This window comes from Enoplosus armatus, chromosome 1 (assembly GCF_043641665.1).
Source record: "Enoplosus armatus isolate fEnoArm2 chromosome 1, fEnoArm2.hap1, whole genome shotgun sequence".
Taxonomy (NCBI): domain Eukaryota; kingdom Metazoa; phylum Chordata; class Actinopteri; order Centrarchiformes; family Enoplosidae; genus Enoplosus; species Enoplosus armatus.
In genome coordinates, this window is record NC_092180.1 from 3,222,582 (window position 1) to 3,245,310 (window position 22,729).

The 22,729-nt window shown below is 42.2% G+C and overlaps 1 protein-coding gene across 1 annotated transcript in view; it reads right to left on the minus strand.

Moving 5' to 3' along the window:
* Window positions 1-22,729, minus strand: part of otog (otogelin) — a 53,162-nt gene that overhangs the window by 25,074 nt on the left and 5,359 nt on the right. The window contains exons 6-24 of the mRNA XM_070901857.1: window positions 22,306-22,407; window positions 21,124-21,281; window positions 20,337-20,458; window positions 19,857-20,065; window positions 18,512-18,642; window positions 18,268-18,374; window positions 16,809-16,918; window positions 16,196-16,321; window positions 15,747-15,855; window positions 15,361-15,407; window positions 14,147-14,292; window positions 12,059-12,191; window positions 10,491-10,668; window positions 9,185-9,309; window positions 8,397-8,609; window positions 7,563-7,728; window positions 6,429-6,503; window positions 5,800-5,843; window positions 5,271-5,436 (exon numbers count right to left, since the gene is read on the minus strand). Of these exons, the coding sequence (XP_070757958.1) occupies window positions 5,271-5,436; window positions 5,800-5,843; window positions 6,429-6,503; window positions 7,563-7,728; window positions 8,397-8,609; window positions 9,185-9,309; window positions 10,491-10,668; window positions 12,059-12,191; window positions 14,147-14,292; window positions 15,361-15,407; window positions 15,747-15,855; window positions 16,196-16,321; window positions 16,809-16,918; window positions 18,268-18,374; window positions 18,512-18,642; window positions 19,857-20,065; window positions 20,337-20,458; window positions 21,124-21,281; window positions 22,306-22,407 (2,467 nt within the window). The remainder of the gene's footprint in view (window positions 1-5,270; window positions 5,437-5,799; window positions 5,844-6,428; window positions 6,504-7,562; window positions 7,729-8,396; window positions 8,610-9,184; window positions 9,310-10,490; window positions 10,669-12,058; window positions 12,192-14,146; window positions 14,293-15,360; window positions 15,408-15,746; window positions 15,856-16,195; window positions 16,322-16,808; window positions 16,919-18,267; window positions 18,375-18,511; window positions 18,643-19,856; window positions 20,066-20,336; window positions 20,459-21,123; window positions 21,282-22,305; window positions 22,408-22,729) is intronic.

A 22,729-nucleotide genomic window follows, 5' to 3' on the forward strand; every position in this document is an offset into this window, starting at 1 on the left:
TGGTTATTATTCAGGATGCTATCATGTTATAACATAATCATCTTTGGGAGCTCCTGTGTTCATCTCTAATCCAGATATGAGGACTGTCCTTTGCCAAGAGAGCGACAGAGGCAGAGCCAAGGCCGGTTGGCTTCCAGAGCCAAGCGATGCCAGGAAACAAGAGGGAGAGAGTTTCAGGGGTGGGCGACTGTGGATGAAAAGGCGGTAACACTCGTTGGCTACATGAGAAAACCAGACAATTAGGATTCTCAGAGATAGAGAGAGAAACAGTCTTTGTCCGGATGCCTCCTTTTGCTTTCCACTCTGCGAGACGAAGCTGATAAGTATCTTGTAATATCCAGGGTTGAGCTATATCCACTGGCGAGGCTGCAGACAATGAAGTGACATACTGAATGGTCCCGCCACAAACCTCAGGTTCATCTGAGTAGAGTTACACCCCAGATAAAACGGTGTTAACAGCTTCCTTTATCCGCCCGCCAAGCTGCCGTATCAATTACTCTGATCAAAGATGCTAAAATCATTCATTCTCCTGACCTGCGTGCACATTATGAATAAATCCTCATAAACATGGCCCTCGTTTTGAATTTAATTCTATCAGACGATGTAAAAGTGACCGAGGAAGACGTGGATGCGTAGAGGGGCGACAGGCGAGTCAGGTGCCGGGTGCCGACTGAAGAGCGCAGCTTTAAACATACTGTTCATCAGTGATGGTGTGGAGGCTTTGGCCGATGTTGTGAATATCACACATACTAAAAAACAAATACATTTGGAGTCACTGGAGGAAGCAGTTGTGGGACAGAAAACAACGTAATGAATGGTGCTGACATTGTTATTGATGTTCGAGATGAAACGGCGTTCTGAGAGAGTCCAGCTTCCGTATCGTGACGTATTTCTGAGTGAAACAGCAGACGGGACGTAACGCTGGGTTGAAGATTTATTGGTTGGTTCAAGCTGATGTAAGCACACATCATATTTTGTGTTACAGGAAGAAAACATGATTTGATTTTGATATGTGAATACAAAGAAATTGATTTTTTTTTTTTGGGGGGGGGGTTCTTTTGGCATGTATTGTTATATAGGTGCACAATTTGACTGGGGATGTGATCTAAAAGGCATTTTTCATCTCGACTTTAATGCTAATAAACTTTAATAAACATTAAGCAGAACTTTATACAGAGAATCCAGGGCAAGTCGTTCAGCGGCCCAAAACCTTTCCTTTCCTTTCTGTCCTCTGACCCTGAGTCCTGTTTCACTCCGCATTTGTTTATAACACCCCCAAACCTCTCCAGGATAGTCTGCGGGCCAATAACAAGTTTTGACGGTTGTCTGTACGTTCTGTAACCAAAACCAAATCCTGGTATGCTGCACGGTCCCGTGTTGCACCTGAAAGTCCCGGTTCATACGAGTTCAGCTGGGCTAATTGTCACAGAATGAGGAATGAATGAATGGTCTACATTTTGATCATAAACAAAGTGTGCCATTGTGAATGAAAACACAATGGATTCTCCTGTCAGCACCTCAGCTAATTATTTCCCATTACAGGTTTTTAAGTCCTGCTGCAGATGAATACGGTGACTTTGAGTTGGGATTTCTTTTCACGATAAACATCTAAGTGTAGTATTAATATGACAGAGGGAACACCTGCTTATCATCTGCTGTCTGGTTCAGAAAAGAAAACCAAAGCCAGCAAACTGAAGACATGCAGCTGATGTGTAGCAGGCCAGAAAATACAATGGGTAAAGAAATGTACTTCTCAAGCCAAGTAGGAATACTCAAGTATGAGACTGAGGTCTTGGCTTTATATTTTGTGATATTGTATTGATGTTTGGCTCATGTTCACCATCATCCATGAGGAAAAACGAGGTATAATAACCTTGTGTTCCTTGTGTTTTTTTTCTATTTACTTGATTTTCACTTACAGTTTTTGACCAGTTGTAGCACAGTGTTTGTAAGAGTGGGTCCATGTTTTGTTTGTATCGTGCACGCGCAAGAGGACGCTGGCAACGCAATACACATTTCTGCAACTGGTTTCACGCTATTCCTCTGATCGACGTGGAGGTTGCAACTATTGTTCAACTATTTTTTTAAAAATCGGCTTTGCAAATGTTTTATGTGGAAGGAAACGCATTCAGCACGTTTGTTGGACGTTAGCTACAGAGCGCCCCAGGGATCATACAGTAGAGAGAAAACACTGATGTAGAAATCCGTGCAAACCACGGGAACAGATTGGAAAACTGTGCCTGTGGATTCAACGTCATGACCTCAGCCCTGCCCCATGCAAAAAATAAATTATTAAGATGTACAGTAACGTTAGCTACTTGCAGGTGTCGCCACTGACACTCTCCTAGTAGTCCAGGGTTGAGGTCATGGAGTTGAATCCATCAACATGTACTGCACGCAGTTTAGACATCTAAGTGCTTGGATACGTAAGAAACACAACATATCTACAGGAAAACTCAAAAAGGTTCCTTTTAATGTATTTTTTTCAGATTCAAATATGCACAAACATGGTCTACTTATACAACCTCTAAGCTAATGTCCTGTGTTATTTAATCTGTTTTTAGTTTTCAATCAGGTATCTCCAAGAGCGTGTATTGTGTATTTCCTCCACTGAATGCTGCGGTAGGAACCTTTATACAGTATAGCATAGAAAAACTTAACTTATGGCCAGTGCAATACTTAATGTGGTATTGCACATTGCTGTGTTAGGTTCACATGTTCTTTCCTATTATCTAAAGAATATTTATGTATCGCACAACCTCACTGATAGAAACAACTTAAAGCTCGAGAGACTGAACAATCTGCTGCGGCTTTTCACGTCTTTATCTCCTCTGCTGAAATAAATGGTCAGAGAGCTTTCTGTCGGGCTGTAATGACACACACCTTCCTGTTTTCTGTTGTGGACGCAGCCAACGACAAATAAAGCCACTCAACAAGTGGACGAGCCATAATCGAAGTCTGTCGCTGTAGAAACGACCCCCTCAAAACTGTGAAGGGCAAGTTTCTGAAGATCATCAGACCGATGACTGAACCTTTAAGCTATTGACGCAGCCGTCACCAGCGAGCTGAATGAGATCGCTTTGTGTCCATATTCACCACATAATTAGCTCACAAACTCTCAGGTTCCAGGGAGTTATTATCAAACCACGACAGTGTGCTGGGATGCTCGTCACCATGAAGGTCATCGCCATTAAAGCTGCGAGCAGGAGTAAATGAATCACTCTGGTGAGGTCAGCAGAGGTGACGTGAGTCTCTGTACCACCTTTTCGCTGTGTCACTGGTGCTATTTGAAGTCTGGGACGGAATTTATTTGAATATGTAAGATGCATATTCACCTTTCATATTTAAACAGTTGACGTCGTAGACAGGAAATCAGCATTTTGTAGCACTGACCATAAGTTAAGTTTTTCTTGTTAGATGATAGAAGGTTTGTTTTACTTTAATATATATTACTGTTTTACTGCTGTGTTGATATCCCACTCAGTATACATCTTGTGATATATACTGAGTGCTTGGTGCTGACAAACATTACTTGTGTAAAAGAAAAACTTTAAATAGTTCACTTGATTTAGTTGTTGTCCGATGTGAGTGTATAAATAGACCTGTCTATCATTTTGAGATCAATAGCAGCTTCTAGTCGTGTTTTCACTTCATGTGGCCTTTGGTTACCTGAGTTACAAATAAACCTTTTAAGGAGGATCGCATTTTATTTTATGGGATCTCAAGCTAAATTAATCCAACATGATTTATATCTAATATGCACATTGAATCTTTAAATGAATGTTTAGCTGTGTGTTTATTAATATTCTTGTCTTTAATATTGAGTTCTCCGTTCTGTATTACGTTTTAACCACAGTTTCATATTTTTCTTGTTGTTTAATGTTTCTTTTTCTGTAAGTTCTGCATTTAGCTGAAAGAGAAAGGCTGAGAATTTCATTAATTATCTATCAGGTGCGCATTAGTGACTAAACACAGGGCTTCTGTTGTCTGGTTTAGAGCCATCATTAGCCAGCTATATAATCTGTGCAGAAGTGTCATAAGCTAGGATATGTTTTGCTAACCTCTGCCTGTGCATATCGTAATCAGGATGACTCTTGGTTGATGTCACAGAATGAAACCACTTAACCCTCCTTTCAGGCCGACAGCCAGAGGGGATTACAGGGATCCGATGACTGTAATCTACTCCGTGATGTCTGTCCACCTCATCTGCTGGTTGTAAGGACTTTTGTCTCCTACAGATGATCTAAGACTCGTCCAAAAATATGGCTGCTTTCGGTAACGAGTACAAAACAAAATACCTCACAAGGCGAGTGTCATTATCAAAACCCAACAGAAGTCAATTTATTTAAATCTCGACAGATCAACATGAGGACTTTTAAAAACTAATGGTTTAATCACTTTTGGGTCTTTTGGCCCCCAGGAACAGTTCTGGGCTATCAGACCTATTTGGCTGTTTTGTTTAGCTAACCAGCGTCACCAGGTACCGGGATTTTCTGATCCTTGACCCAGTGCCATCCTCCTGCAGAGGTAAGGGGAGGGTCTGAGGATTATTCCTGGCTCGTGTGACATTTAACCCGTCTGCAGTCTGACCCCCGGCTGACCTCGGCTTCAGTGACACGGTCAGCCTGGTACACTCACAGCTTTAGATTTCACCAAACCTACACAGTCATTTCTTTATCAAGAAAAAGGTCACGCTCTTCTGCAGCATCACCCTGAGTCACCTTCATACATGTTGACACCTTCACAGCTGACTGCAGAGGAACATTTGGAGGTTCAGATCCACATCTGCAGTGGGACCCTTTGAGCGTCTTCCAACTGCAGTGACTCAAACCAGCAATCCTCCAGTCACCAGCTCTCAGGTCGCAAACAAGTCAACATTAAACATGTCAGCTCCTACAGAAGCCAACCATCAGTGAGGGCTGAACCATGTAGAGAAAATCTGTGATGTGATTAAGATCCTCAAAGAAATTCATGGTTGTATGTGCTGCAGTAGATGTCGTGTGGTTAGTTTAGAGTTGAGAGAAAATAATTTGTTAGTGCGAGTTTTAATTTCGCCAGCAAAAATATGGAAACAAATAATTGTTTTTGTAAATTAAAATGTTGTCTTACGTCATATGAACAAAACGGCACAGCAAATTAAACTTCACGTCACGCTGACTGTCTTCACAGGCTGAAAAGAGTTCTCCGTAGTAAACTAATCTTGGTGGGTCCCTTTAAATCATTTAGAATTGGCAGAGCTTCCATACACAACTCCTCGGTGATTCACTCACCCGGGAGGGCAGGTGCACCCGGCCACACAGGGCTCGTGCGCGGAGCAGGTGAGGTTGAGCAGGTAGGATTCACAGGTGCGCTCGCAGGCCACGCCACTTCCCGACAGGAGGCCGTCGTCCCCCTCTGAGCAGTTCTGGTAGAGCTGACCAGCTGGACACAACGTGTCTGTGAGAGGAGAAGGAGAAGTCACAGGTTAGGAAGATGAAGACGAGCTCCAGAAACAATGTAAGATCCAGAGCTCCATTTCCTCTTTCATCTCATCCCTCCAATGTTTTTCTAATTAATGACGACTAAATACAACAATAACAAAACTAGTATAATTCTTCCATGGTTGTGTTCATATCTGTGATTGTGCAGAGTCGTGGTGTAAGACTGCGAGAGAGACTGGCAGGCCAACAACACACAGGTACAAGCATATATTTCTATCGTCATTACAAAACAATTGGCATTAATGTGACAGGTCAAACACTTAATGTCAGCTTAAGAAATAAGAATGAACTAAAACGATTTCTGATTAAAGTGACTCACCACTGTCTGTCGTTTGGGACACCAGTTTACCGTTCATACAGAGTCTGCAGGGGAGCACAGAGAGGAGAGGATGATGAGGATGATGAAGGGAGATACAGAAACTATATGGAAGGTTAACACATTAATAAACATGATATCAAATACAGAAATCTTTTGAAAATATTTGTTTATTTTTCATTATTCTTTCTCTCTTGCACCACATTTTATTTTTGCCACATTACTGGCAAGACTAGTAGAACAGCAAAACTGTCAATATTTCAGTATTGGTAGTGTGTCTTGTTCGTACCAATCAACATTTTCACATTGTGGAGTGTGACAGATATCGAGCTCCTATAGGGGAGCACTAGTGGGGCTTCAGACTTTTAGCTGAGGTCCTGGTTCTGGTTGTAGCTCGATAGATTACCTGAACTAACTGAATTTACAGCCTCCAGTTGTTTTTTCTCTTCTGTCTCTAACTGTTTGCAAACTGAATTGCCTGAAGTCAGTGAAAAGGGTTTCTTTAATCATCATCATTAACATTAAGGTATGGAACATGTATGGAGAAAAAAAAATGAAATTGTCCTTTAAAACGTGGACTTTTCCTTTGAGGGTTGAGGTTAGATTAGATTAGACGGAGGAGAGGATCTTACTGAACACCTGCTGACGTCATGATCACATCTCCCGGTTCATAATCTGCTCCGAGGAAACTGCAGGGACACTCGCTCCTGAAAAACCACAAAAGTAAACAAAAACAAAAACACACACGAGACCGACTCCGATCACTGATGCGTCACATTCATATTGTTTGTTGTCTACAACAGAATGTGAGTATTGTGAATGTCAGTACGAGCACAAGGCTTTCAATCAGACGTCCGAAGATCTTCAAAAACCTCGTAAACTCACAGTTACACATCAGGGTTTGAGTGATGTAAACCAGACACTGCTCAGTTTGTGTAAAGAGTTATGTTAAAGAGGGCTTTGTGTTACCTTAAACAGAGTATTACAGGTAAGTGGATAGGGACAGATAAGCAGGCTTTAGGAGGTGAGATCAGTGCTCAAAGTGTCGAATCTACAATCAAACCTTCTTCAAAAAACGTATATTATTATAAAAACATAAAAAATGGCAGAGGATCTACGTTGCGGTGGGCTGTGTTTAGCGGAGGCTGAAAGCCTTGTAACATATAGGCCAGCGCCACACATCGGCCTCTGTACTACAAATTCTTTCTCACTGGTTATCAGATATCTGTGTCGTCCCCAGCCCGAGTGGGAATGAAAGGGGGGTTTCACGGTGAATTCCTTGATGTAACTCTATCACATGGTAAGTAAGGCACCGCGCTGCACTAGGATGTAAAAACCTGGGACATTTAAGAGGAATTAAGCTGCATGTCTTCTAGGGCAGAGCAGGCTGAAAGAGAGAGCCCAATTACTGAGGTCCTCTGGCTCTATAACGTCTGCAGGAGAGATACAAGGCTTTCCACTTAAAGGCTGACCTAAACTTCAGAGCAGATACAAATATCACTTTGAGAGGATTTGTTTGGCGGAGTGACTCCAGCCACTTCACAACCTTCCACAACTCAACAGCAGGCCGAGCTGGAGCTGCTGCGACACACAACAAGGACACTGACGACTGAACTTAATGCTAAAACGACGGCGTGGATGTAATGATTTTATCTTCCAAATACAGTAAAAAAAAAAAAATATTGTAATGTTACACTAGAGTGCCTGTTATAGTGATAGTCACTGTGTCTCTCTCCTGCTTGGAGACCCCGCCCCCTCAGCCTTACCTGTGCACGCAGGTGTGTGTTCGATGGTTGTAGAAGGATCCCTGAGGGCAGACGCAGCCCTCCTCACACTCCTCCCCACAGTGCTGCGGGACGGAGAGGGCGGAGCAACGGCGCTGGCAGGACGACACACAGGTGCCGTACTGCATGGTGTCAGGACAGGTGACCGCTGCAGAGAGAGAGACAGTGTGAACGGAAAGATTAATTCACAACTGTACGGAGCAGGAAGCTGCTCAGTGGGATTATTCTGTAGTCTGGCTCCTAACACAGTATCACAACATCATCACATTCAAACCAGCAATGACTGAGTTTTTGGGGCAGCGGCAACAAGTTATGACCAATCCTCAGCTTTTAAGTTGATATGGAGAACAAACAGCTGCTTATTTAACCACCAAGCAGCAACATTATCATTCATTTGGAATCGTGTTTGCGTCTCCTGATGAATGTAACTCCAATATTCCCTCTCTTTTAGCTCTGTTTTTGGTCTCTACCAACTCCTGAGGGAAATATCTGAACCAAAACAATAAAGTTGTGGGCTGGACAGATAAACAAACTCTGATTTTGTGATAGACGTTTATGTTCTGGAACTCAACTGTCACCGACACAGAGTTGGGAGGACAGTTTGGGATTTGATATTGGGCGCTATAGAAGAAAAGAAAGAAAAGTCAGAGACGTAACATGGTTGGCCAGTCAGATTTCAAGGCACCCTTTGGCTCCATGTCTTCCTTCATTCATAAATTCAGCTGCTGAATCCTGGGACAAACCAGCCTCGTTGATATATATATATATATACAGACTGTGTCAGTATGGTAGAGCGTGAACATGCTGGTTACTCACCACAGTCGGGTATCTGCGATCGAAAGTCAACGATGACAGAGAACCTGCGGCAGTGGCGAGCGTAGTGGGCCAGCGCAGAGCAGAGGCAAGGCGTCCCGCACTTACAGGTGTCTGAGCGACACTGCTGATGGAAGGATGTCGGACTGAGGTACTCGTGGCAGGCGGAGAACAGATCCTGGTTCAGTACGTCACACATCTCTGAGGCATAAGCCACTGAGAGGAAGGAGCAGGTTTAAAAAGGCAGAAATACATAAGGCCAGCTGCTGAAAGAAAATGTACAAATATATACAAACAAAACATGTAAAAAATCTAAGTTTACACTGACTTTTATCTTATTTAAACTATGTATGTTAATCAGTTTACAGCTGCTTTATTATGAAAGACCAACAGGAATCTGATGATTTATGTGTACTTTTTGCTTCAAAGATTACATGACATGAAAATATTGACCCTGAAAATATGTTTGATGTACAATTATATCAAAACAATTTTTATGTACTTAGATATAAAATGAAAAATAAATTATCTTTCTACAAAAAAGTCCAGACTGGTTTATAATTAAAGTATATATAATCAGAGTAAACTCGTAAACTTTCATTCTTGTTTTATCAAGTCTCATATCATCTTCACAATATCCAAAAGTAAATGATGAAAAAATAATGTAGAGATATATAATAAATAGTGTAATTGTGTAATTCAGAGACGCTGAACTTGAGCACAACATATAACACTGTCAGTGTTTTCAGGACACGAAACAGAAAAAGCTGCGAAGAAGAAGAGAAACTGACCGGCCTGCTGGTGTGCATCACAGGGGTCGAGCTGAGGCGTATTCAGGCTCGGTGAACAGGCTGACGAGACTCTCCAGGCGTTTCCAAACAGCTGAGGAGTGCTTTCTATCATACCTGACGGAGACCTGCAGGAAAACCAGAGCGCAGAGTCGTTGCGACAACATGGAGCTAGAAAACAGCTTGCTCGTTTTGTTTTTCACACAGTGAAACTGATGTATCACTGAAACTGCCTTTGTTGCTGTATGTTCCACAACATTTCCACTTTGAAAGAATAAATGTAAGCATGCTGATAGCTAGTGCTACGACAACATGGCTACCTTAACATTAACACTAGTTTAAGCTACAACAACACTGCTGCCTCCGAAGTAATCCTCCTAATAAAATCCATTTTGTTTGATTGTTTTGGTATTTCAGTTACAGATGTTGTTTTGATTGCAATTGTAGTTAACAGATAATTAAATCATAATTTACTGATTATTGACCTCCATTCCCAGTTAATCAATCAATCAATGCATTCAAATGAGATAACTGAGGTACCGTCCTGTCAACAGATGGCTGATTTATACGTGATTACAGAAAAAAGTTTTAAAAAGGGATTCAAAAACATTCGGATTCAATGAGAGGATTTAAGATTGGACTCATATTTTTGTTGCACTCAACAAACACGTGTTTGACACGTCCCACCTCTGCCTCAGCCTCCCACCTGATTGGTCAGATGGACCCATTTCACTTTTGAAATCAGAACAGGAGAGAAAAGGAGCTACCACTGTTCCTGAGTTTCTGGCTATTCATTATGTCTAAAACAGCTGTTAATCCATAAAATGAAACTGCAGCAGAAGTCGGTGCTTAGCACCAAAGACAAAATATAAAATACAGGATTCTGCAAGTCTTTTCTGGAGAGCTTCGGGCAAAGCGAGCATACGACCACTTCAGTCACCAACTGCGATGTATATCCATTTACAGCTGTTAGACAACATCCGCCCTTTATGGTCGGCCATTACGATACGGTACAGTGGAGCCCCTATTCCACTAACAGTAAATTCCTTGTTGAAGTGGCGTGTCCAGTTGGGCGCTCATCTGGCCCGCCTAAAAGAGCTGATCAGAGAGCGAGGCGTTTGATGCCGAGCCGCCGAGCCAGTGTGCATTACAGAGAGAGAGTGTGAGAGAGAGAGAGCACTTCACCATCACCTCCCTCTCTGCCTCTGAAACAAGAGTATGCTCTCTCTTTTTATCATTGGACAGAGAGGGGGGGGGGGGGTTGACGGAGGGCGCGGGAGGGGTCAAAGGTCAGCCGGCACACACTTACAGGAAGTCATCTTGAATGTTGCCGTTGAAGGTGCCACACAGGCCCACCGTGTCGTCCTTCCACAGCTCGTCGGCCCGCAGGTAGAGGCGAAACTCCTTCCAGCTGTACTGCAGACGCAGGCCGAACGCCGTCTTCACCTGGAGGAACATGGACGACAGCTCCTGGATGTGGAAGACGTCTGCGGGGGATGAGGGAGGAGGACATTTAGGATTTCAGGTGGAGCATATGCATTCACTTTTATGCAGAACTGTGCATCATGTGCACATGACACAAACAAAACGGGGACCTGTTCATAAAAACGTTACTCCATCGCACTAATAGTGGTCAAAAACTCCACATGGGCATCTTTTAAAGAGCAAATTAACACCACCTGAAAATTTTGTTTTCGCCGCCCTCCAGTGGTTTAACTTCTCACCTTGCAGTGATGTAGAAGTGTACTCTTGGGTGCGCCGGTACACCGTGACATCACTGTTCGGCACGCCCATCAGTGATGCAGCTTTTCAACCTGGTGTTAATTTAGTCTTTAAGAGGAAGTGAAGAGTGTGCTGTGATGATTACTCTCTGTATTGTTGTTGAATGTACGTTGTTGTTGTTGTTGTTGTTTTTGTTGTTGTTTCAGATCATTTCAAACATTTCTTGCTTTCAAACTTCAGTGAAGCTCATGGAAATATCTGAAGGTGACGTCATCATGTCTGTTTGACCAGTTAAGTCCTCTTTGGCTTAGCATTTACAGTCAATCAGACCAACTCAGTTTTATACTGACTTTTATTGTTTCTGGGCTGCAACTGATGATATGTCTTTTTCATTATTTGGTCAATTAATTGTTTAGCACATGAAATATTAGAAAATTGTGAAAAAAAATTCCCAGATCACGAAGGTGATGGCTTTAAATTTCTTATTTTGTCCAACCAACAGCACAAAACCCAAACGTATTTAATTTACTTTGATATAAAACAACGAAATCCTCACATTTGAGACGCTGGAACCAGTAAATGTTTTTGCTTGATAAATCCTTAAAAAATTGACTATCAAAAGTACTGCTGATTAATTTTCTTCTTAACAATTTATCGATTATTCGACTAATTGTACTATTGCACTAGTTTTAGATTTGTACTTTGAGATTTAAATTCTTTTTTTTTTGGAATTTATATTATTTCAATTACACATGAAAGGTTCTACTATGAATTAAGACTGATTGATTGATTGGTTGATTGATTGATTGAAGTAGTTTGTCAGATCCTGTTTGTAACAACTACAACACAAAAGCGTTGTAAGTGTTAGTGTTGTTTTTATTCCTTGAGGTACCAAAATATCAGATCATTCTCACACAGTTCATCACAAAACATACAAAAGGCTGTTGACTCGATCAACCGAACACACTGGTGTGAAAAGGCGGTAATACTCAGAGGGAAGGCGTTTTTGTGCAACACAATGCAGGCGCTAACCCAGTAAAGTATTGGGAAAATTTTCGTTCAATAGCACAGCTGTCATTCAATCTGTCTCTGCCCAAAGAAGTCTGGCGCTGGATGTGAACAATGTTGGAAGGTGATGAAAGATGAGGGAGTTACCGTCAGAATAGGGCAGGGAGATGCGGTACTGTCCGGCCATGAAGACCTCGCCGACGTGACTCAGTGTAATCTCCGTTCTTGGATCCTCGTCAATAACCAGGTTAACTGATTGGATGCAGGCCCCATCCAAATTCTGCAATTGAGACAAGATGGCTTGATAAAGCGTGCTGGCATTTTTCCAAACAGCAGCAATTCAGATACACAACAGGACTCACAATGAGAGGGAAATAATGGGAAGAGAGAGAAAGAGAGGATAACAAGAAGGGGAAGGAAAATAAGAACAATTTTACTCTCAAATCGCCCACTCCATCACACATAATGAACTGTCAGCGCTTCAATTTAATAATTAAAAGCATCTGGCGAATGTCCAAAATGTCCTTTCAGCTCTGTTTTCACCAACTCCTGAGGGAAATATCGGCCTCTTCAGCTGCTAAATGCTCCACTTTGTTCTCCAGCTAGCTGCTAACTGTTTCTGTCTCTGTTTGGTGCTGAGCAGGTAACAACATACACTCCATTTTTAGAGCTTTTTTTTGCTGAAAACAGCTACCTGCTGCTAGCCTGGGAACCAAACGACTGTGAGCTCATGTTTTATTGCTCCAGCTGATGCGTCTGCCCCCCCCGCCCTGATTTCCAGCTGACCTAGCCGGGGTCGGGCCAATCACAACCGTATATCTAATATGGGGAGGACTGCTGTTGAGTAAACAACCAAGATGGCTGCTGCTGATGTGGAGCGTTCTGTTGAATCTGCTAGCTGGACGGGTTATTTTCTCTATTTTTTTCTACACCATCACAGCTCGCACTATTCTGTCAGCTCTACGTCGCACGTTTCGTCGCTCTGACTGGTTGTAGGTCTATCCAATTGAGTCCAGAGGCATTTTGGTCTGCGCCGGGTGATAATGCCCCTTGGAATTCAAACATGAATGGAGAGGTTCCACACTAATTCGCATTTGCGAATTGGTCTGGCGATGCCAGGCTAATCTGCTGCTGCTGAAAACAAGTATTTGAGAGCAGTGAGCCAAAGCAGCAAACTGCAGAGTCGGGAAATCATTCGCTGCAGGTTCGTCACTAAGTGGTCATCCATTGTTAATATAAAAATATTGATTATAGCCACAATCGAAACCAGGTAGTTTAGTTGCCTAAACCGGATCTTAACAACAGGAGGTGACAAATCAGAGTCATGTCAGTCATTTCAGTGAGTCATATTGAATGAGCACATTGTACATTTTGAATTTAAAACCTGCTCGTGTCACAAAATGTCAATACTCAAGTACTTCGAAACGTTTACTCACTTTAGTAAACGTGCGATTAGTTACTCTGCCGCTCTGATATTTTTAAAGTAAGGAATCCTGCGCGTCGCTGACAGTAAGCGATCTGCCTCTATGAATCGTCTCTTTCATAAGTGGCAGAGCCCCATAGCCGAAAAGGTTTTAGCAACCCCCTCCTCCTTCTACTCTTCCCATCATTCACCTCCTGTTTTCGCATAACCTTCTCTCTGTCCAAGTCCCCCACCCCTCCAGTGCCTCTCTTCACCACCCTCCTCACTACAAAGCCGTCCACAGCTCTGTCAGTCAGGCCAGATAAGGTAATCCTGTTCAGTTGGCTGTTAGAGGTCTCGGGCCTCTGCTCTGATGAGTGGGACATTTTATATCTCGCCTCCTCCCCTCCATCGCCCCCTGTTTGCTGAGAAGCTCAAAGGCTGCTGGGAAATTGAAGGTTTCGGAGAGAGGGGAGAGGAGAAGAAACTCTCGGTCTTTTGTTGCTTTTCATGTTCATTATCTGCCACAGTTTGATCGAGACGTTTCCTCGAGGCTTTCATTTCTCTAAGTCGCAGCATGGCCGTTGAACAGAAACGACCTGGATTCAGCGGGGATTACTGATTACACTTAAATTATGATATGATCTACATGACAGACAAATTGCATAAACCCGTAAGCCGAGCCAGCAGAACAGCTTGACTGCAGAGGCTGAAGTGGGAGAGTTGTGCAAGAAACGTGGAGGCGTTTGTTTCGAAGGCAGAAAAAGAAAAACTCGACAAGAAAGATAAAAGAAATAAACAAATAAAAATACTGCAGATTAAATGTAACTCACGGCTCCACAGGGGGCGTTCTGGACGGTGACCGTGAACCTTCCTGAGTTGCGGCTTTTGGCGAGGACATACTGACATGTTGCAGGGAAGGTGTAGAGCCGCCCGTCAAAGGATTGAAAATACATATCACCCGTCACCGAGCACTCGCCTGTAGAGAGTGAGACATTTTTCACTTATTTCCTTCATTCGTCCGAGGAAACCTTCAACGTAGAACCACTGGTCTGGTAGCTCCTGGGCAGACACCGAGCTCAGGAGCACTTCAACGGCAATCAATGAAAGCTAAAGTCTACATCTTTAACCTCATGACAGGGTGAAGGTCTAACTAGGAGGACAAGGAGTTTGTTTCCTTCCTTGCTTCCTATAATAGAAAGCTTCTTCTTCTTTCTTTTCACTTGCTGAGGACATGCCCTTCTTTTTTGCTTCCTAATGAAGAAGTGTGGTCTTTCCATGCTCTCTAAATAGAACACTTCCTCTTTCACTGGTGCACAACTCGGGACCCGTTTATCTCTTTCATTGCTCTTTATTATGATGCTTTCTCCTTCCTCCTTTTTTCTTCCCTAACGCCTCCGCCTCCTCCTTCTTTGCGTTTCTCCCACACTATGAAGCGTTTCCTTGGACTTTCTTCTCCCTGGTTACGTTACCTTTGTTATGATAGTTCTTCCTTTCTAGTTACTTAAATAGGAAGCCGCCTCCTTCCTTGCTTCCTTGCAAGGACATACCCTTTGTTTGCTCTCCTTTGTCCATGACTAGGGAGATTCCTTATCCTTAGTAGGAGGCTTCCTTTTTTTCTACGCCCTATCTAGGAACATTCATTTTTTCATACTCTTCCTTTCTCTTGAGCTAGGAAGCTTCAGTCTTCCTTGCCCTGATTTATTGCTCTCTAACTTGAAAACGTCATCCTTCATTGCCTTGCTCCCTCTCTAGGAAGTGTCCTATATCCTTGCACCATATTGAGGGATGCTAGGATGCGTTTCTCCAAGTAGGAGACATTTTCCTTCCTTGAACTTTGCTACGATGGTTCTTCCTTTCTAGTTCCCTGAGTAGGAACCTTCCTCCCTTCTTGCTCCCTAACCTCAGAGGTTTACTTGTATATAATATAGAAGCTTGAGGAAAAGGTGACTTGTTGAGAGCATCTTTGCATTGTAATAAATTTGAATTTGACCTCCAGTACAGTTTGAATTAAAAATATAACCACCCACAGAGGGAAGGTACAAACCTGGGCAGCTGTAATCTGTGCAGTTCCACACTCCACCCACGCATGTGCTGAAACAGAAAGCAGAGACGTCCGCAGGTGGGGAACATTAAAGGCTGAGCTAATCAGCAGGATCACTGACAGAAACTGGACACACCAAGCCCAGGTGGTCAGATCTGAGAAGATTAAAAGGACTGTATGGAGTCCGCAGGACAATATCCTGTTTTTTAAAACATGATGATGACGTGTAATGCAACATGGTCTCACATGTGTCCATCTAGGGTTCATTTGAGATCCAAAGGGAGTGAAAGAGGGTTATTAGAGATTTTATTTAAATACTGTAAAAAGCATGAAGCTGGTGCTCCTCGTTTCACAGAGTATTTGGCATAGGGGGTGCAAATATTACTCACCAGTTGTTGCATTCCTCCTGCAGCGTCTGTCCAGATGGATAAAACATGCCGTGGTACTCACAGGGACAATCGGAGGGCGTCACGCAGCCTCCGTCCTCGTAGATCAGACCTGAGGCAGCAGAGACAGATACAGAGACACGCAAAAGACGAGTGCTTCATATCATCTGGAGTTAAAAACATCACAATACAGACAAGATGGAGGCTGCAGGGGTTTTTCTCTCATGTCTATTTGTTAATCAAAGACTCAATGATGATGTTAAAGACTTCTGAAGGATGCAAAAGAAAAGAGATGAACAATTAATTTATAGAGATATGAAAAGTATGAAAAGTGGTTTATTTAAAGGTCAGAACACAAAAAAATATATAAAATATAAAATATGTATTTGCAGGAAGTATTTTCAGGGGAATAGACACTACAGTAGATGAATAGAATCCGAATAGAAACGCACCATCAGGACAGTAGCATCCATCCAGGCAGGACAGCTTGCTGTCGATGCATGTTCGCTCCAGGTTGCAGGACGCTGGGCAGCAGCTGATGCATTCCCTGTACTGCAGACCTAAGGGACACTGCTTCGCTGGTCGCAAAAATTAAACGCAACATATATGTTAAAAAATGTAAAACTCTCTACTGAAAAGTCTGACACAAGGGATCGCCCATGCAGTGGAACAAAAACAAGTTCCTACTGAAGGTACTGAAACAAAGTAATGTGATGGCATATTAACATTTATTTGTTAAAATGTTAAAAGAGGTCCAATGCACTCACCAAATGAAAATGAAAGGAGACATTTTCACATAATTGTGACTTCCATATCTCATATTAGCATTTCATAATTACAAGATAAAGATCTCATAAACTACCATGCACAGTTATGAGATAAGGAGTTCATACTGTATCCCCAGTGCATTTTCTTTTTTACTGTTTTTCGGTGAATGCGACATGTTTCCATATGAGAGGAGGAGCTGAGCATAACGTTGAGCGGATGTAGTGTTTAGTTGAACTGAAACGTGCAGCTTCTTGGTCCTCCGTGGCACCGAGTTTAAAACACCTGGAAAAAACGTACCACAGCGAGGAATGTGCTGCCTCCAGTCGTGCAGTGGGTGGTCAGCGTGGGCACAGGCCCGGGCGTACTCGCTGAACACCTGGCATACCACATCACCGTTGGGACCCGACCTTCAACAGAGTAACAAACAGAGAAGGACTCTTTGAGAGGAGCCAGGAGAGGTGTGGCCACAGAGCCGGGTACGTTGAACTGATCAGACTGTGCAGCTCAAACAAATAACTACCCGCCAGCTGTGTCTCCATCACGGAGGGAAACTGGAGTTCATTGTCTGTTAATGAGTAAATCTTCCAACTCTTTAAATGGAAAGCTACAGCTGAAAAAGTTTGTTGTAGTTTGACTGTATCAGTAATGTTCTCAGTCAAAATGAAACCATCTGATAAGGTAAATGTGTGTCTGAACACAGTAAACTGTTTTGTCTTTCACACTACTCTCTGTTCCAAATCACTCTGAGCTAACAGTAACAGATTGCCGGGGCTAATGTTACTCACAGGAGGGAGGGATCGTTCAGGATCATGGACCTGAGCCACCAAAAGACACAACTGAGAAAGTAACAAAAGTGCTCACAGTCTTCTTTGTAGACGTGGACTGGAAGGCAAAAATGCATCTCAAAACACACCTCAAGTGGCTAAAGATATAAAGATGTGTTCAAAGAAGAGAGGTGCCCAGCAGCACCTTACCTGACGTAGTTCTGGAAAAACAGCCAGCAGATTTCAAGACTGCTTCAACATGGATGTTGTGATCAGAATAGTTAGTAGAGTTCAAGAGAAAAGAGGAAAATACCCATGCAGGATATTATTGGTTACTAAAGTAAGTTTTATGTGATTATAGCAAATTATTAAAGAAAATAACTTATTATGATTATTATTATTAGACAATCCCAGTACAAATTGGAGCAGGTTATTCTCAGTGTCCCCAGTTTTGATCAGAGGGTATCTGTGTCAAATCATACATCTTTAAAAACGACCCTAGAAATTGTCAGAAAAGTAGAAAACTCAACTGGAAATAAAATGAAATACAGAAGTAATGCAGAAAGTCAAATTCATTTGAAAAGATGAGACTAAAATAACCGTGTGTTTGATTTAAACCTATGGGGTGGCCTCAGAAGATCGAGTATCATGTAAGACAAATGAAATGTGGAGTGGATATTTATGGTCCCCAGAATTCTTACAATTTCGGTTACCCCCTGATCTTTCCTCTAGTGCCACATTGGGTCCGAAATTTCCAATTGTACACAAGAAATATCTCAAGAAGACATTTACTCAACACATTCATGTCCCCCCTGAAGATCAATCTTTCCCATTTTGGACACAAGATCTCAAAAAACAAATGGAGTTTGCTGTTGATAGTCACGGTCCACAGCGGATCAGCCCTGGTGATTTCGGTGACACCCTGATGTTTCATCAAAGGCCTCCATCAAGACAAAGTTAACGTAAGGTATCTCAACAGGCGGCGTTCTTACATGCAGAGGTCGTTGGAGCAGCTGGCCATGTAGGACAGCGGGCTGACAAAGTCGTGGCAGCTCTGAAATGGCGGATCCAGCAGCATTGCACACACTTCCTCCACTTTCTGCAAGATATTTTCTTTCACTCATATTTCAAGATGTATACGGTCATTTCAAACGAAACACAACATTTATTTTGCGTTGTCTGCGTTGTTTGTATGTGGGAGGACGATCTATCTACAGTTCTCATCAGACACCTTACCAGCAGGACATGAGCATCGACCGCAGCACAGGGCGAAGAGAAGCCAGGGGGCACCATGGGACATCGGGCCTGATGTGGCTCCGCCTCCACCCAGCTGTTTCCAAACATTTCTATGTCCTGAGTCAGAACACCTGGGAGAGACAGAAAAGGTCTTTTACATCACTGCATCACTACAGTTTTATTTTCCGCTGCATCACTATCTTTCAAGGCAAACACACGTTATGTTTTCAGTTTGATTTGCTAAAACTAAAAACTACAGTATTAGTGACCGTTACGTTTTAGTTCTAATATGTTGTGTGTAGTAATGCGGGGCATGGACTGTTCTTAAAAACTCCACAACTTCACAGAATCAATGTTTTCTTTTTTGTTTGTCTGCTTTAGATTTTCTGACTAATCAGTTCATAACTGTACTGGATTCTCCTCGAAGGCAGGAAACAAGTATAAAACGTGCCCTCTTACCACGTGGCCTGATTATTCTGTTTATTTCTGCCATCATACCAACTGTACTTGATTAGACTGTTTGTGTTACACTTTGTTTGCTAATTAATAAGGTAATAAGTTAGTGGGATGTCTTTGTTAATGAGGTAAAATGTGTCCCTGAACACATCCTCAGTTTGGATGATCAGATAACAATCTGTCTGGATGTGTGTTCACCAGGATCCGTATCTGGTTAAGTGCTGACTGATTATAATCTGATCCTCCAAGATGCGGGTTGATGCAGGTGACAGGAGGCATTAAGACAAGCTGAGCTGCTCTCACGCTCCACGCTCAGATTACGATGCCAGAGATAACTTAATGACTTGCTGCATTAATGCAGTATGAAGAGGGTTCTTACTACGAGTTGAAATACAGTCATTGACGTGTAATTAAGTACATTTACTTAAGTACAAATTTGAGGAATTTTCACTTTTCTTTTCATTAAGAATTTTTGCATACGAAACATATAAATATAATATATAATATGATGTTTTATTATACATTTAACAGTTTATACAAGCGCAGCTGAATCAATTAGTTGATTAACTAATTAGTCGATTGACAGAAAATAATAGGCAACTATTTTGATAATAATTCAAATCGGTTCCAGAATCCCACGTTTAAGTACATTTTCCTAATTATACCTAAATACTTTTACTTTTAACATTTTCAATGCAGGACTTTTACTTGTATTTTTATTAGTACTTTTATTTAAGAATAAGATCTAAATACTTTCTCCACCGCTGGTCATTGAAATGCTGTAATAACTGTGTAACCACGACAACTAGAGGACTTTTCAACTAAATTTAGCCCAGTTGACGTCTAGACTGCTCGCTGGGTTATCACATCACGGACAAAATGGTCGCACCGAAACTGGTCTTCAGGTCGTCCTGGACGTCGGCGTTGAAGTTCCCACACAGGCCGCAGGTTCTGCCCACGAACTCTGGGCTGAGTTTGATGTAGACGGAGCCGCTGCGTCCCTCCCAGGCCAGCGTGAAGCCGTGCTGCTGCGTCACCAGAACATACTGTGAGATCTGCTCCAGCTGCAGGTCGTGGACGTGATGAGGCAGCTGCAAACTGAATACAGAGACAATCAGCACTCCTCTCCTCTATAAGGAGCTCACACTGACTGACATAGATGTTAATCTTCCAACAGATAAATAAAGTGTATATTTTAATAATATATTAATCAACTTTTAGAACATATTCCACTCAAACATATCGAGAGCAAGCAGACGAAGACAAACTGAAATAATAATAAATCCTGATTTTCTAAATGAGAGAAAGTAGAAATACAAATCTTCGGTATGTGAAGATGTTCTGTTGCATCTCATGTTTCGCTGCTGACCTTTGGCCTTTGAAGGTCACGTTGGTGGCGTGCAGCCGAACCTCACCCTCCCAGGGGAGGAAGAGGCTGACAGATCGTTGGCAGGTGTAGGGGGCGGAGCTACAGCCGGGGTCGTTGTGGACCTGAAAACATCCGTCAAAAACAAAACTCAAAATGTCAAAATGGTCTGACGACATGCATTGTTTTTGAGTTAAAGAGAGTTACATTGACAGAAAGTTGTGTTTTATCGTGTTTTATCAAGAAGAACCTGAAGAAAAAAGAAATCAGCTCTCCCTAAAAGAAGCTTGAAACGTAACACACACATCCCCTAACACCTCCCTCCAACATGTTCGACACCACTGCAGTTTTATATTTTCTTTTTGTTTATGAAACGCTCCTTATCATTTATACTGGTATTAATGTACTATCAATAATCATAATGCGTTTGGATCTTTTCATGTTCCCTGTTTGGTTAGGTTTTCCCATACACAGATAAAGTATCTGCTGCCTTTTCAGGGGAACAAAGTCCCGGTCTGTTGCAGATGCTTTCAAGGCATAGTGGGTAATTGCAGTATTTAATGGTAATTGACTCTAATAACCAGATAGCTTTCACTAATCTTTAGAGCAAATCTTTTCCTCAGGCTGAGACTGAACCTCGCAGAAGTCAGAAAGGAGAGTGTGTTTCGGAGCAGGACGCCACCGAGTCCAAACTTTCCTCGACTGGAAGCAGGCGTCAAACCGAAACCTTCTGGGCAGCTGCTAGTCTGGAGGATTTATTTCGACCCGGTGCTGTTGAGTCTGAACTAACCTGGACGACGATGCTGGCCTGGGCGGTTTCCTCACAGTCCCTCAGCAGAGTGTACGTGCATCGACCGGGGAAGTAGTAGTAGAGGCCGTCAAAGGTCTCGAAGTTGTACTGACCCCACGTCCTGCACGTCATCTCCCTCTCAAAGCCAGGATTTGGAACTGGGCGGGTGAAATGGGGGCGAAAATATATGATTTTAAGTTCAGTCTAAAGAGCCATTCATTAGTTTTACAGCCATTTACTTCACACAAGAGAAATGTTACTTAAATAAACGTGTCTAACAGATCAGTTAGTTTTATATTCATCCTTCCTAACATATTGTGTCTTTCTTAATGCTTCATTAATTCATGTTTAACCATTAAGGTACAGAGTAACTCCAAAACGAGCTATATATACAGTACATTACATTAGCATCGAATTGGAGATTAGTTGTATTTCTGTCCACCTGATGAACCTAATAATAATCTCTCTCAAACAGTAAATGTGCTGCAAAAGTAAAACATTGAGCTAATCGAGGCTAAAAAGCTAGAAATATTCTTTTTGTGCCAATGCAGAGTGCTGGACTTTTTTTCTCAGTTGCTCTGTTTAAAGCCACGTTACACAACTTTCTTCAGAAATGGCATCAGGAGGAAACTGTTTGGAAACTTCGGACCTGTTTAGCCAGAACACCTGGTCAGGTCTGCAATGCTTTACATCGAATGTACAAAACAGACACAGCAGCTAATGTTTTGAGGACAGAGGACTCATTCACCCGCTACTTGAAACAAGACAGAATAAAGCAGATTACTGCACTAATATCAAGAAAATGACAAAGAAGTTGATTTGAATTGGCAGTTTTTAGGCTTTTTATAATGAGTTAGCCTGACATTTTGTTAATTATATTTAAAAGTTTGAAGGAACAAATTATTTTGTACACAATGAACAACCCTACGTTAAAAAACAACAACAACTTGGCCTCATAAGTCATAAAAGGGTGGGGGTGAAAACTGTGTTTCCTTTAAAATAAGGACACATTTTTGTTCTTACAACCAAACATTGTTGATAATGTCGTATCACAAAAAGCAACGAAATTTGTAAATTTGATTTAGTTTAATCAGCACCGAGCCAGTGAAACACTTCACGCTGTAATTTCATGTTGTGAAAATACCCCCGAATGCATTAATGTTGGTCAGGTGTGTGGTTTACCTGTCTGACATCTGTGTCCAGTGGCCTGATACAAGCTGCAGTCACATGACTCAGACTGGACACACTGTCCTCCGTTCAGGCAGGGAAACACACATGGCTCTGCTGAGGGAAAACAAACAATTACACTGCTGCCCATCGGACTGGAAACTCACGACAGTGATGCCTCCACCGAGGTATAATGTTCCCTCTCCAGGGTGTTTCACTGATACAAATTTCATCATTCAGTATTTCACCTGAATGTTGACTGATAAAGCTCGACTGATTGAAACATTACGACTAAATAAAGGGAGTATAAATGACATTGACAGTGTGCATTTTGTATTTCTCAGGTAAAAAAGCAAGAAAGGATAGAAGATGACACATTTATAGAGCAAAAATTCTGTGTGTCTCTTTCATGTCCCATAAAATCTATGTCATCCATGCT